Source organism: Perca fluviatilis, chromosome 18 (assembly GCF_010015445.1).
Source record: "Perca fluviatilis chromosome 18, GENO_Pfluv_1.0, whole genome shotgun sequence".
Lineage (NCBI taxonomy): Eukaryota > Metazoa > Chordata > Actinopteri > Perciformes > Percidae > Perca > Perca fluviatilis.
Genome location: NC_053129.1, coordinates 17654832 through 17671480, shown reverse-complemented (window position 1 = coordinate 17671480; position 16649 = coordinate 17654832). Strand labels below are relative to the sequence as shown.

General features: G+C 39.3%; 1 protein-coding gene and 1 long non-coding RNA gene across 2 annotated transcripts; one reads left to right on the top strand and one right to left on the bottom strand.

Annotated features, from left to right (window-relative positions):
* Positions 1 to 3: 3 nt before the first annotated feature.
* LOC120546942 lies at positions 4 to 2315 on the bottom strand. The gene is made up of 4 exons (XR_005637003.1): positions 2229 to 2315; positions 904 to 981; positions 305 to 331; positions 4 to 148 (listed from the first exon to the last, which is right to left on the bottom strand). It is a non-coding gene; the product is annotated as an uncharacterized LOC120546942 (long non-coding RNA).
* Positions 2316 to 13604: 11289 nt separating this feature from the next.
* On the top strand, positions 13605 to 14827 carry LOC120546939 (multimerin-2-like). The gene has a single exon (XM_039782209.1). The coding sequence runs from the start codon at positions 13636 to 13638 to the stop codon at positions 14659 to 14661; it is 1026 nt and encodes a 341-aa protein (XP_039638143.1). The 5' UTR covers positions 13605 to 13635; the 3' UTR covers positions 14662 to 14827.
* Positions 14828 to 16649: the final 1822 nt, after the last annotated feature.

The window sequence follows — 16649 nt, the reverse complement described above, 5'->3', positions numbered from 1 at the left end:
GTCCCACAGTTTAGCTCTCGACACACCACCTCAGCGTTGGCAATGCTCCAGTGATCATCACACACTGTTCCCCAACTATCACTGTGGTAGACCTCAAGTCTACCAGAGCAATTGGAAGGCCCGCCGACCAGTCTAATTTTGTCACATTCTAGTAATGAAAAATGAAAGCACAATAGCTGTAGGTTGTGTCACCAAACTCAATAACAAAAAGTCCTTTTTTATTAGATTGGGTTGTAGAAATCTAAAAATCTTCTCAATGTGCATGTGTTTTTTTTGGCATCAAACATAAATAGAACTTACTAACCTGTAAGCAGTGGTAGACTCAGTAGACCTACAGCAGCAATATATAGTAAAATGTTCAGCCCAGAGATTGGTCATGAATATTTCAAACAACATTGTACAATGAATGCGCTGCGTTTAGTGCTGTAATTTACAAAATGTGTTACGTATCAGGATAGCCCCTTGAGCTGTAGCATGAAGTTACAACAAAACATCCTTCAAAATTGTCCAACATTAACTTTGTCAAATTGATCAAAGAAAGAACATTTGAAAAAACAAAACATCAATAATAAAGGAATATTCTTTGGATACAAACAATGAGACTTTCACTTCTGGTCAGAATCAGAATCAGAGATTTATTGGCAGGTATGTAGCACTTACTAGGAATTTGTCTTGGTTGAAGGTGCATACATTAAAACAATAATATAAAATAAACTAATAATAAATACAGAAACAAATAACACATACATACATTCTATACTATTTAGCATTAATTGGGTTAGTGAATGCATCTTTGTCATGGTTTTGAGAGCAAGCAACCAAAATATTTGACTAAATTGTACTTATATGATTTGATTTAAGAAATTAAAAGGAAGAAGTCAATTTAAAAAAACAGAAACTCACCTATTGACAAATAAAAAACAAAATGTAGTTTTTCAGCAGTAATGGAGATCATATTGTGTCTTCAGAGTAGATCAAATGCTGTCAAGGTACAATAAAAACAAAGTATTGTTAAAAAGTTGGGTACTTTACTGTCTCTATCTGTCTTTGGCAAAGTAGAATTTTGGGAGCCATCCAGTTATTTTTTATTTATTTTTTTACAAAAATCTGCGAAGGCGAATAAGTAGCCCTCTTACCTTTTGAATCCACCAGGCTATTTGAGGCTATTTAAACTCACAATTCAAAAAAAAAAGCTGATTCCATCTGAAACATTAAAGGATAGACGCCCCATGTGCAGATCCAGTAATTGTTATGAATAAAAGAAGCTGCCTGGACTTGGACTGCAACCTGGATGCATGTTGACATTTTGATAAATCATTAAAGACGGGGGATTTTATTTTGTTTTACACAACATCTACATTACTATTTGAAAAAGAAATGTATATTCAACAGGGAAACAGACCCACGTGTATAATAATGCTGGTAAGCAGTTGTGCATGAAATCGCAGATTTATGGACAGAACAAATAAACAACTGCAAAAAAATAAAAGGTAAATGAAGATCAAAAGGAGACTTGTTATGAGCGAATGTCAAGAGGTGACCATGGACTCCCAATGCTAACCCAACCACCTGTCCCCTCCCACCTCTGGTTATCATTCACAGCAGTCCTTTTATGTTGAATTTGTACAAAGCACAGCCAATTCGCTTCCTTTCTTTAAATTCCAATGAAGTGATAGCCTCAATAAACAGGCCACTTAGCTGTTTGTTTGCTGCGTCTACACAACATTGTAAGCTCTTTAAGAAAGCCTTCACAGAACATATGGCTTGGCGTGAGTACAAATCTATTACAGAAATATGTTAAATCAAAAATGACACTATATTGTGAAAAGTTCACGATGCTGTTTCAGGACTTTCGTACATTCAATTAGAAAATATGAATGCAATTCCACATTCAGTTCTACTATAAATATGAGCTTTATGGTGGCATTCATATTTCAATTTTAATCTTGGCATTAATTATGCATTTTCAAACATGAAAAAAAACATTGTTTACATTTTCAATTGTGTTGTTTTTAATGCATCAAAACTTGAAATGGTCAGTCTTGGTTAATATTACCACATTTGTTACTCACAATGTGATCCAAGCCCTGGATTATGCTGCAAAACAATCCAGGCCACTTCCAAGCCCAATAATATAATAAGAAGCTTCCTCTGTTAGTTAAATGTGCCAAACATTGAGCTTTAAAATAAATCACTGAAATATCATATTTTAAAATTAATTTTCTTACCTTACAAAATGAGTTGAGGACTTGTTCTGTCACAAACACTTGACTTGAGAGAACCAGTTCTTGTCTCACATCTTAACATCAACATGACTCATTGTGAAAGGAGTGGGGTGGGGGGGATGTGGTTTTCGCCTCAGCAAATTTTCTGACATGTTGTTCTTTTGCTTTTTATTCATAATAATATACTGTTCGATTGAGGCTGTGGGTACGTGATATTGCATAACGGACTTGTCTATTCAGCATTTTAAGTTGCCTGGTTCAGCCATCTCTTTGCACCTGTTAAGAATTTCCTTAATTTGCCTCCGGTTCAGTTGCATGTGTCACCATTTCACAAAATAACCACATCCCAAACTTCCTCTTGATGCTGCTGCTTGTCACATTATTTCATGTACACGTGCATACTTTGCTTTCAGTTGGCAATTTGGCTTTTCTGCATCACAAAAAACAACACCCCCTCCACCTCTATAAAGGGACTTCAGATTGATCCTCTCAAGACAAAATGTTGTTCAGAGGGTTTTCAAATATGCAAAGAAAACTACTGTGTGTACCACTTTTGTATTCATATCCAGGGCTTTAAATTAACTTATTTTTCAGGAGCCAACCCAGCTAGTAGATTTCAAAAGTTACCAGCCAATCAGATTTTCTACCAGCCATGTTTTCTTTTTTTTTCCTTACTAACTTTACTTTAATTTCAGCTCCTCTGGTTTGTTTGGCTCCGGTCCGTTCATCTTCTCCGTTTCAGCATAGCACGTGATCAATAACACGCATGCTATAGGCACGTAGCCAGCATTTGTCTGACGCGTTATGACTTGGTGTTCATGGGAAAATTTAGGATTAGTACTACAAGCAGTGTTGCCAGATAACGATTACGTTTCCAAGCCAAAGACACAATAAAAAAATGACATCCTTTCACGTGATGGCACGACATTTAGGGAGGAATGGCTAGCGAAGGTAAATCTGTTTGTATGCGTCCTTCATGTGTAAACAAAAAGCAATAAATCAACCACCCACCCGTAATAATTTAATAAGGAAGAGAGACTTAAAGAGAAAATGCTTAGTGTTGGTGTTTGGGACAGAGAAATACAGATTGGAGGACAGGTCTACAAATTGGCCATGATATATCAACCTATGATCATTTCATAATATGTAAAACCCGGGCAGTCTGCTCACATTTCAGCATTTATTTACTCAAACATTTTGGAAATATAAGGGGAGGCTCAGCAGGGGAAGCTGAGTCTATGTTTTTCATGTTGCCAACAAATCCAATGAAAAAAACTAAACCAACAATGAATTGATCCTACTGACAAATATCATATGTTCAGCCAAAGCCTGTGTGCCATAGATCTACATAGTGGTCCAAAAAAAGGAAATAATAAAAAATAAACACCTGAATGAGCCTTAACATTGTACTGGGTGATATGTTCATGTAACACCGTCCTGCTGCTGTAAATACTCAGAGCACCAAATGTGTATTAATCCACATCTTAAAATAAATCTTCAAAAAATGTAACTATATATTTCAAACATATTTAGAGACTCTGTAAAAAAGAATGGGCTCAGGGCTGAGTGGCACAGACAGGGTAGGGAAGTCAGAATGTACAAAGTTGTTTTCATTGTTGTTTTTTTTCTTATTATTTGATTTGAAGGCAATAAGACAAAAAGAGAAAATAACGGACACCCTGTCCTTTAAACTAGTTTGGCAGTGGAATAACACAAGAACAATGTTTGTTTAATTTGATGACCGTGACTACACACTTAACATGAATGCTGGCATTGATATTAGGTATGTGTCTATCCCTCATATCTTTTAGGATTCATACCATTTGGTCTCATCTGCTTTGTGGTAAACTGCAGTGCCACTAGCATGTCTGGGACAGCATCCTGTCACACTCCCTCAAACACACACACACACACACACACACACACACACACACACACATACACACACACACACACACCCGGGCGGGTTGAAATGTGGTTTTCGCCTCAGCTAATTTTCCTGACATGTTCTTTTGCTTTTTATTCATCATAATATACTGTCCGATTGAGGATGTGGCTACGTGATATTGCATAACTGACTTGTCTATTCAGCATTTTATCTCTCATCTAGCTCTTGGAAAGAAAGCCAATAAGCATTTCCCAAAATGTCGACCTATTCTTTTAATTTCCTCCTGTGTTGCCCTATATCTATATATCCCAGCTCAAGTCTTAACTCATCTCAGCTCAAATTAAAGGGAATATGCCTTTTATTTGTAATTAGACACCACAGGTAGAATAATCACACACATGGTTAGACTGCAGTTTAACACAATTAGCAGCAGACTGCTGTATGTATCTCACAGTGTGATTTTTAATTATGATTTGATTGGAATTAAAGTGGTTTTAAGCCAGATTAATGGATGGTTTAGACTGGCTCTAATCCTGGTTTAATGAAGGCCTTGGTGGGCTTCTTGCCTCTTTCATCATCCTGGACTTCAGCCCATCATAAGTTTTTGTGTGTGTGTGTGTGTGTGTGTGTGTGTGTGTGTGTGTGTGTGTGTGTGTGTGTGTGTGTGTGTGTGTGTGTGTGTGTGTGTGTGTGTGTGTGTGTGTGTGTGTGTGTGTGTGTGTGTGTGTGTGTGTGTGTGTGTGTGTGTGTGTGTGTGTGTGTGTGTGTGTGTGTGTGTGTGTGTGTGTGTGTGTGTGTGTGTGTGTGTGTGTGTGTGTGTGTGTGTGTGTGTGTGATGGTCTAATAAGGCTGTCTATATTCATTTTTGGAAAGATGGTCTTCAAGCACTTAGGGGATAGCTTGGTCATTCTTGACTTTCCTTCTTGGTCTTGTGTGTGTGCATTCGTCATTGTGCACACTCAAGTGTGTGCTCGCTCCCTCCCTCCTCATCCCTATGTAACTGGAGCCAGCCCTCCCCTGTCAAAAATAAAAATCATTTGTCCGCTGCACGAGTGTGTCCATTAAATATGCATGATGGAGGGAGCTGGGGGCCGCTGGGGAAGAAAGCTGATACTCGGCTCTCCGGAAGGGCATCAGAGTACCAAGGTGGACAAATGGCATCTAGAGAGAACGGGATGGAGAGTGAGGGTGAAGTGTTTTTCCTCCAGACAGAGTACTGTTAACATGCTGATGAAACTCAACTTGTGAGGTCTAGTAAAAGTGCCTCTGTCTTGCTAACCCTCATGTACACATAAGACTATTTGCTGCTGGCGAGTCAGCGGCTAGTAGCCGTGCTAGTGCTAGTTCACCATGGTGGGGGGGGCTTTCTATCTATAACTAGTAAGTTTGTTAGCTCAATCACTATAAGCTCACACGGTTTATTCAAAAGATATATTTGTACCATTGACTCCTGTCTCATTACTGTCTGCAAACCATTCCTTTTTTGGGGAGGTAAAATAAACGGTGCTACACAGCTAACATGCTACAATGGCTTCTTTAATTTTGACTCTTCTGTGCTATGCATAAATTTGACTGTCAAAGTTCACCAAAGTGGATTGATATGAAAAAGTCACGCAATCGATTTACTTTGCCCCTGCCATTGAATCACTCACCAAAGCAATTTCATAGAAACTAATTTATTTTGCCGCCAAATTTGTTGTTTTGAATGCTGGTGTGACTGGGCCTTTGGTGTTTCAAAGAAGCAAAATTATATCTGATGACGCTGAATTTGAATTTTTTAATTGAATCTTGTCAAAACTAAGACTGTGGGTGATGCTCTGCTCTGGACAGTTATAAATGTAGCTGACAGGAAGCTGTGTGAGGCATCGACATGAAACCACAGCAGAAAAACCCTTTTAGTGTTTGACCTTTCGGCTGAGTTTTATTTAAGCTGTTTCAACTTTTGGAACTGTGTCTGGTTGGGTAACAAAAACATACCGTAGAACTAGAAAAGCCAATGAGTTTTGAGCAAAATCAAGGTAATTTCTGATGTATACTCTTCAGTGTTTGAGTTGATGCCCTCTGTGCTGCTTTCTATCGCCTACACTCTACAGTAACACATCAATTATCCACACAGGTATTGGATCACTTCATTTGCACATGAAATGAGCCAGCATGTGTAACATTTGTTGCACTCTAATAATTGCCTTCACTTAGTAGTTACTGTAAAATGTGTAATTGTGTGCTTTTGTTAGCACTTACAGGAAGAGAGTCATTGTTATATTTTTTAGTTTCAACCACTAAAATCTTATATTAATGGGATGCCATTTCTTCGGGTGTACTCAGGCCCGAATTGATGAATGAAATTGACTTGACTTGATCAGAAAGCTTGGGAAAGAGGAGATTTGTGCTGAATATTATGACAATTTATAAAATGTGATTTAGTGTCTTTAGTGCCTGCTGTCAGTGTGGAAGGCACATCTACTGGATGCTGTTGTATCACAGTGTGTGAACAAGCAAATATGATCAGATTAGTTACAGTACAACTTTCTATGCTCAAATGTTACTAGTGACCCATTATGCCAGTAAGATCGTACATTTACTAAACCCAAGACTGAAAGCGAATAGGATAAAAGTAGTATAAAATATTATTACAAAGGAAAAATACATGATGTGAGTGAGCACAACTGGAGTCACAAAACTCTAACTACAGTCTGTCAGTTCATGTGGACCAAACTCTAGTTTGTTTTTCATTGCTTGAACACAGTTTTCAAAACTCTACACACGTATCCCATGGCTTTAACCACAACGTGCACAACACTGTAGATTTACAGCACTTTGTTCAAATGCTAACACACTGCTGTCAAAACTGTTAACCACAGATTCAAAACAGAATAGATTTCAGTCTGGTGCCTATCAAACACTGCTGATTGCAATTTTAGCTGAAAGCCTGAGCAGGTGTCTTGTTTTAGACTAGTTAGTGAACATATACGGTATTTATACAGAGGAAGCTCAGAAAGCCTTTTGTTTGTATTCACACACCAAATAAGAATGAAACAATTATACACTGTACTGTTTGAGAGAAACGGGTAAAAGAGCAGAGATCCCAACATGTCCAGGTAAGATGTCTGAGGTTACATACACAGCTATAAAAAAGAAGTGAAAAACACTATATCTTTACAATAGTAAAACTGAATTCTTACTGTTTTTCAGAAAGTAATGCAGGTGAAAGCAATGGAAACACCACATTCATTTGTATTTAGAGATGATGCAGACATCCAATGTGATGAAGAAAACTTGCCGCATGATGCTGGAGAGAGGCATGATTAGTCACACTATTCTTTGTTAGTGTTATGTATGTACTGTACCTTTAGTTTTTTTTCCCCAGTAATTCCATAAATTACTAGAGACAAAATACTATATTGAAGAAAACTGCTGATTTTCATTTTTTCTTGTTTACCTTACATAAAAATTGGTATATTATACAATCTATATCTTTTCCTTAAATAAACTATTGAGTAGTGTCAAGTCACTCAAATCGTTCAAACTGTAAAGATGAGAAAGTTTGTATGTTTTGTATTGGTGTTTGATGCTAGTGTTTTTACTCTTTGTGTTCTGAGTGTCAGTGTGTGTTATCTCAGTGAGGACTGTTCATAGTGTTTGGCTGCACCGAGCCTGTTTTGAGAAGTGTGTTAAGAGTTGTGTTGCTTTGAATGAGTTTTGCAGGTGATGTGAACAGTTTAGCTCAGGTGACTGTTGGTAGTGCAGACTGTAGTTTGAGTTTTGCACATGTGACTCAATTTTCACCCTCCTCTTGCTAAGTGTACTGCAGTATTGTACTTTTCCTCTCAGAGCTGTCATTGGAAGAAAAGTGCTGTTGTGAGTTGCGTCTCTCCATTCACCAGATAAATCTGTCAAACTACAGGTGTGTGTGTGTGTGTGTGTGTGTGTGTGTGTGTGTGTGTGTGTGTGTGTGTGTGTGTGTGTGTGTGTGTGTGTGTGTGTGTGTGTGTGTGTGTGTGTGTGTGTGTGTGTGTGTGTGTGTGTGTGTGTGTGTGTGTGTGGAGATGAGTGGTTTTTCATGGTGTTAAAAGTGTGGCCTTGCATGTTAAACTCATTAAAAAGTAGGTGATCAGAATATACTCATACTGTCCAGTAAACTGTTTAATTCTTGAATTCGCACATTTAGATTGATAAGGTTGAGACTTGAGAGCAATTTTTCTTTTTTTTATCATATTCACATTTTCTTCTGTCATGCTAACTCTTTCTGTAATTCACTGTGAACCTCTCTCTTGTGGGACTCACTGTTTTCGTTCCTTGGTCTTGTCCATCTGCTTCCTATAACACTGGGGCAGTTTGATCTGGTTTTGCAGAAATCCCCTCAGAAAAATCTGACATTTATTCACGTACAACCAAAATAGTCCAGTTTTTTTCAACAAAATAACCCCTCTAAAAAAAGTGTCCAGGCCCTGTTTCAATAGGGTGGTCAAATCTGGACCCAATTAAAACGGGGACCCCTAAATTTCCTTCACACCCAGCTTGAGGAAGACCCCAGATTAGAGGAATATTTTCCTTATTGCCGACTTTACTTTTTGCGGAATTCCTTGGGATAATAATTGAGCCCATGTGTGCTTGGTATTCTGAGTTGTTCCCGTTTTGGTGGAGTGGATAAAAATGGCATGTTGTTACAGCCATCAGGGCGGGCACAGTTTTGACAAATCTGTTTCTTTTCCTCTTCTTCTTTGGCATTTTCACCACAATCCTTGGAACGCTGTTTGGAATTAATAGAAGAATTTTTTTAAGTCTTGGTCAGATTTCCATGTGGGAAGAGGCGGAGGCTTAATTGAGATCAAATAAACAAAGTCACCTGTGAGTGATTTCAGCTTATAATGAGACACATGTTTGCCAGTTCAAATGGGCACACACAAGGCCACACGTACACACTCACCGATTTGATAAGCACTAAAGCAGGTGTTTGTATCACTGCCTCAGTGAAATCCTGCACACGCCATGTGCCTACACACAAATATACTGGCACTGGCTTTTTGTCCAAATACACACACAGACTCACTAAGGATTAGCCTTGGCTTCTCATAAACTCTGTGACTCAACAGTGAGAGCTTGTGTTCTGCTCCCCTATGCAGTGACCCATCATCCTCCTGCTCCCTCTGGCTTTGTGAGTGCTCTGCTCTGCTCTAACCGCGAATGAATAGCCACTTGTTCAATAAACCCGGGACGCTGCTTAGGTATCGTAGTTGTCTGCACGATATTATTCTAAGTGGTAATAATAAGAAAAGCATCAGGACACTGTCTGACTCTCCGCTGCTCAGCTGATAGTTATCTACCTGTAAGTGGAGTCTGACTTTGATTCATGTCTTTCTAATTGTAATAGACCTGAATCTTCTAAAAACAACATGTGGATCATTCTTATGAGCATACAGACACACACATACAGAGGCTTGTGTGCATGCACCCACAGGAACACTCACACACACACACCACACAGGTAATTGTGCCCACCTGGGAAAACATCATTTAGTCAGGCGCCCCTTCCTTTTCCTAACACTGTTCTTACAGTGTGTGTGTGTGTGTGTGTGTGTGTGTGTGTGTGTGTGTGTGTGTGTGTGTGTGTGTGTGTGTGTGTGTATGTGTGTGTGTGTGTGTGTGTGTGTATGTGTGTGTGTGTGCGCTTGTTTAACTATATTCGTGGGGTCCAAAAACCGGGAGTCCATTATACTTCTGGGGTCCCGGCAGCTTTGTGGGGCCAAAATGCTGGACCCCACAACTTTAAAGGGCTGTTTGTGGGTCAAGACTTGGTTGTATGATTAGTGTTAGAATTAGGTTATGGTTAGGGTTAGGGTTAGGGTAAGGGTTAAGGTTAGGCCTTTAGTTGTGATGATTAAGGTTAGGGTAAGGGGCTAGGGAATGCATTATGTCAATGACGGGTCCCCACAAAGATAGTGCCACAAACCTGTGTGTGTGTGTGTGTGTGTGTGTGTTTGTGCACGTGCCCTTTGTATGCTCTTTGATCCCAAATTGCATTTGACTATAAACACTCCCTAAGCCCTAAACCATCCAATTACAATACTGTATTTTATAAGATTAGAAGTTAAAGGCTTTGAGTAAAATGACTGCTTCTCTGTGCAGGCAACCGAGCATGTTGTTGTAAAGTTGACCATCTATCCTCCAGATCCAGATTTCAAATAAATAGGCCTACCTAATTAACTAAAGGACAGATGCAAATAAAATAGCCTTTTGTTATAGTTTTCTTGTCTCCTTTACCTTGTAGAATTAGTGGCCTCTAGGTGCTTGTTAGTCCATATTAGTGATTCTAATTATTGTAACATAATCACCAAAGCCTGGGCTGACGGCCACCGTGTTAAGGTCAAATTCCTTCACAGTCTGCTGAATTTGAAGTACGTCAGGCTACATAAATCTGTGTGTGCAAGCAAGTACTGCACTTCAAGGCTCGAGAAACAAACACTTCACAGTGAACTGTATTGTTTTTCACTTACGTGCTGTATGATAGTTCAGGAGGAGGAGAATGGTTGAAAGCACCCAAGCAGTGATGGATATCCATCTGTTCTACTTGTCTACCTAACAGCTATGTGTACTAGTGTCATGTTTTCTGAGCTTTGATCTGACTATGATAAGTGGCAGGCTGTAGCATTACTTTTACACTGTAATGCATCACCAGTTGTTTAAAACAAAAACAAGTTGCAAAGCTTTTAAGTATATTTCTACAAAAAGCGTCAAAATAAAATACAAATCTGTGTGTTTTTTTTGCAAAGAGTTTGATGAGAAGACTAGAATCAAAGGTAAACAGCTAGCCTGGCTCTGTCCAAAGGTACCAACACTTCTAAAGCTCATTAATTAACACGTTATATTTAGCTTTTTTTTTAATCCATCCAAAATGCAAAAATGCAAGAACATCACATTTATGAGTTATGTACAGAACTATTTCTTGGCCTTGTGCAGTGACTTTCTGGAGACTTGTTGTCACTGTGAGGTTGCCAGGCAACGAGCAGAGACTTCAGGACATCATTATTATTTCCCCCAATATTAAAATAATCCTTTAAACATGCAGGACATTTTTCTTGCCTTTTGTCCACATAAAAAGGCATAATTATTATTCTAACAAATTAATGTGTGTTTCCTTTGCCTATACACACTGTGTGGCATTGTTGTTAGCCATCTCAATGGTAAACCATAAACTGACAAAAGGTCAAACTGACAGAGAACAGAGAAAACACATATTAAGTCAAATAGATTAAGGTTCAAAGTATCGGTACATGCAAACCATGATATATGGCTTCATAGATCATTACACACAAAAAAACAAAACTAACCTACTTGTATGGCTCTATACAATCAACAGTATGTACAAATATTAGTTTTTTTGTGATTTATCCAAACTGATCTGCATACTTTTAAGACAAAAGTCAGTTTTCTGCGACAAAATGAATGTAGGAGAAAAAGATGGTTAGTTTACTCCATAGATTGCTCCAGCATTGACGTAAAGGCCACAAGTCTCATGGCAGACACCTGCTGTACTCCGTTTAATAATCACAAACTGATGCCAACAATCTCACACACACACACACACACACACACACACACACACACACACACACACACACACACACACACACACACACACACACACACAGTGTGTGAGCATGCCAATAAACATGGGTAGGTGATCTGCACAGGCCTAACACTATCTTTGGCATCTCCTCTGCTCTAGTGGCTGCTGTGCCAGGCTGCCATACCATCTAATACAAATTGACACCACTACCAGCTGTTCCCTAACCTCAGTCATGTTAGTATATCTGGCAATTATTTTAAATGCAAGATGAGTGTGTGGTTTTACATACTTTAAAACTACACATGGACGTCCAACACTGACTATATCAAGTGTTCAAAAAGCACAAGAGGCAGACCGGTCACAACAGTCAGCCCTGTTTCACCAAAACATTGACACAATTTTGTATTTTTCTACTCTCTCCTCCACAACCCTTACCTCAGCTACAGGGTGTCCACTCGCTGTCATCATTTTACAATGGTCCCAAATCCTCAAAGATTCATGTAATGCATCTTTATTTCTCACTTCTCACTCCCCTCTATTTTTTGCCCATATTGCTTTTCTTTACCTTCACAACTTTTCAAACATTATGTGGGATCCTCTGCTGCCATCTACTGGTTTAAATAGATACTGTTAGCAGGTACATTGTGATGGACATCTCTGTGCCATCTTAAATTATGTAAAGCTGCATATCCATTGTGCATTAAAATATTGCCCAAAAAGGATGATGATGATGTCAGCTTGTGTCAAATTCATGCATTTATTTTAATCTCTTTTAACTAGTCGCCCCAAACACCTAAAAATGTCTGTGTCACTAAATGTCTGGTCATATAATGTCAGGTCATTAAAAGACGTTTACTGTTATTTTGAAATAATAATGATATTCTTCTCTACATACAGAAAACCGAGATGATTGGGGTCTGGTTTTTTTCCACAGAGCAAAGTGATAAGCTGACCTTTATCATGAGAGCAGCAGCATGTGTTTCTGATCAACAACTTGGCAACGTCTCTAATTAAACAATACAAACTGGCACACAGATAGATAAAGAGAGACATGGGAGAAATCCCAAATGGTGCTGGTAGAATTTTTTTATAACTAGAAACTATGCAAATAAAAGAAACGGATTATGCATCAAATCACGCATTTTTCAAACATTTACGTAAACACCACCTCACTACAGACGCCAAAGCTATCCATAACATGTATAAAAGTATACAGCAGCTTCTTAACCAAGGACTATACAGTGTATTAAATTGTATAATACTTGATTGATATACACAATAACAGAAAGAAGGCATTAGTACTTCTCTGTGTCCTGTTATACTTTCTGGCAGTAATGTCATTAACATCAATAGGCAGACAAGGTTGTAGCCTACTTCATGCTGAGGCAGAACAGTTTGAAAACCAAAAAGAGGCCGCAAAACGTTCCTCTTCTCTCACTCATAGAAAAAGACACAACAAAAAATGCTTAATAGTATTTTTTACTCAACATTTGGTTAGTTCTTTCATGAGCTATATAGAAGCCCAGCGACTCTCTTTCTTTTCATTTTTGCACTCAAGATTGTGTTTCCAGTTGTTTGCAGCCCTCCAAACTGGCAGAAGAACTTAGAAAGATGCTTCTAATAAAAAATGATGTATTCATTACAAAAATAATACAACAATAAATAAGGATTTTACAAGCATTTCTTTTTTTAGCTGTAAACATTCTTCAAAGTGTTCTAAATCCCTAACAACCCGACCACAACACCTACCCTCCCCAGTGAAGGACCATCTGGGGTTTCTCACATGACCTTGTAGACTGGTCTGCTATTGCACATTTGTCAACTTATCTTTGTGCCACCTTTTACTTCTATGATTGGAGAGCAAAAACACAGCTACGTATTTTGCTTATAAAAAGAAGGTAACCAAGCCCCATACAGCTCCATATTTCCCTGAAGGGGCATCAAGAGACAGCAGAATGAGGGCAGGTTTATCTTTGCTGGGTTTGCTGCCCTGCCTCTTGGTTTCATGTGTTCTCTCCCTGCGAGCAAGTGAAGCAGGGGAGACCAAACTCCACCATTTCCTGCCTGATAAAAAGCAACCTCTGGACCCTGATACCACCGCTGATGAGGCCCATGACCAAACCAACACCGGCCCTGACATTTGGACGGAGGTGAGGATGCTGAGAGACATGGTGGTGGAGCAGAAGGTGGAGCTGAGGAACATGGAAGCCAGGCTGAGGGAGACAGAGATACAGGCAGATGATCAGAAGTTGGATCTCCTCCTAACTAAAACCAGCCTGGAGGAGCTGAAGAGAGATCACACTACCACGAAGGAGAGACTGAGAGCCAGTGAGAAGCAAGTGGAAGAACTAAAGAAAGTAAACATGGAGCTGAGGGTTGATCTTGAAAACCAGGCAGCTCAACTCTTGTCCATAGAAGCCAGAGTGACAGTCGGTGACAGTGAGCTGCAGCTCCTAACACGCAGGATGGATGACTTGCAGGCTCAGAACACGGCTCAAGAAGTTGAGCTGGTCTCTCTAATGGACAGGATGAACACTACTGAGAGCAGAGTGGATAGTCTCATCAAAGAGAATGCAAAGGTGGCATTTTACGCTGCTTTGACAGACTCAGGAGGTGTAGGGCCTTACAGTACTCCAACAGTCCTAAAGTTCAGCAAGGTCTTCACCAATTATGGTGCCGCCTATAGTCCAACCACTGGCTTCTTCACTGCGCCGCAGAAAGGAGTGTACTATTTCAGATTTACAATATGTGGTCATACAGCAGAGGGCCACATGGGAGTGCAACTATTTCTTAACGGGAGATTAATGATGTCGAATTTGCAAAGCAGGTATAATGGCCATTTTGAGTACCTGTCAAATGCTGTTACTCTAGAGCTGAATGTCGGTGATGAGTTACATTTGGTCCTCCCACAGGAGCATGCAATCTTTGATAATAACACCAATCACAGCACATTTAGTGGATTTTTGCTTTTCAAAATGTGATGCCAATCTAATACAATTTGGAACAACCCAGCAAAATTAAATAAATGAAAATAAATTAAATGATTACTGTGTTTTGTAAAGTCTACTCAGTCAATGTAATAGTATATAGTAGTAGGCTATAGTAAGAATATTTACCATGCTCTTCAATTATCAGCATGACTGTATAATCACAAAATAAATAAATATACTTCATCTATAATTGTCATTTTCATTTTTGTTTCTTCTATCGCTTAGTGGATTTTCGACGTCACATGTTCAAACCAGGGACTATTATATGTAACATGTCACAGTATTAAATGACATGTTAGTTACTGTAACACTCTCAATGGTGTTAAATGGATGCCTGGAGTTTGATTGTCAGGTCCAAAGATGTCCCCAAAAACACCTTTTATTTTGTCCAGAAGATGGCAGTCTTAGGTCACTTCATGCACAGACAGATGTGTGGCCTGGGGAGAGTTTTGGGATAGTAATGAAAAAAACATCATAAATCAGCTGTATATGTCCCTCCATTGGCTCATAAGTCTGTCCAATATGTATGTATAGACAGAGAAAGAGAGAGATAGAGATGTTAGAATGAACAGTATAAACTATTGATTGTAGCCTTCACACTATTATAATGCAATAGCCACATCACCCTTGCAAAAAAACAAAATGACAATATAAAGCAAGTGATCTACAGGAACCATGAGGGCAGTTGGAAAACATGATGGGATCAGCTGGAACACAGTGTGATTTCTTTCCTCCCCTCAGTCTGTGGACCTTTTTCACATCACGGTTTGGGCAGCGGTCCAACAAAACAATTAGCAAGTATGGGAATCCCGGCCTTGCTCTAATGCAGACCCCTCCCTCCCTTTCTCTAGCTCTCTTCCTCTCTCGCTCTCTGCAGCTGGCCCCAGGAGAGAGGCGGCCAAGTTTATTTTCTCCACGGTGGTCCCTTTGAGGTGGCGGCGAGGCCCCTGCCATGCCGCCGCTGATGTATTAGGTGAGGGTCCTTGAAGAGATGTCGGTGAGACTCTTTTATTGCTATAGCACTCACTCTTCCTTCCTGGTAAAGGATACTTGTTGCTGTCCTTTCTGCGTGGGCAAAGTGAAGTGAACAAGTAATGACAGATGAAGCTAAATTAGCACATTAGCCTCAACAATAATGTAAATATCTCCATGACAAATGAGAAAACTCCATTTATTGTTGAAGCATGCAAAATGTTCCTTAGTAAAATTCATAAGTATTATTGGCAAAATGTTCTCAAAATATCAAAAGCAGAAGCACTCATTAGGAAGTGGAATGGCTGTAAATTAGTCTATGTAAACTATACCTCCACTCTAAAAGTGTAGGTATAGCCTTAAACAAAAGATACCTAGTAAAATACAAGACTTCCTTCATAGCCTACCTCAAAAGAATGCAATTCTGATTGTCTTTAAAGTACAAATAGCCTATGTGTTTTATTAGAACATGGCCTTTATATGATGGAGTTATATGCAGTGTTTGGCAGGTTATGCTACCAGTGAATGCATAGAGAGAGAGAGAGAGAGAGAGAGAGAGAGAGAGAGAGAGAGAGAGAGAGAGAGAGAGAGAGAGAAGAGAGAGAGAGAGAGAGAGAGAGAGAGAGAGAGAGAGAGAGAGAGAGAGAGAGAGAGAGAGAGAGAGAGAGAGAGAGAGAGAGAGAGAGAGAGAGAGAGAATAAATAACTGTCGGCATGATGTAAACATAGCGGTCATAACCCCAGCGAATTAAAACAACTGGTCTGGGCGGGATTAAATCTTAGCCCGCAGGTTTTCTACAACTTTCAAAATGTCTAAAATGTCCTCTGACCTCCAACAACACGCTCCGCTCCTCACTTATGATTGGCTGAATCCTATAGACCCCTATAGTTAACCACAGTTAATTAGCCTAAATGTAATTAGGCTATACCTAAAAATACCATCCGACACTCATTTCGGAGTGATATTGTTTCACATGTAAACTTGTGAAGTTGCGTTGTTGTTGCTAT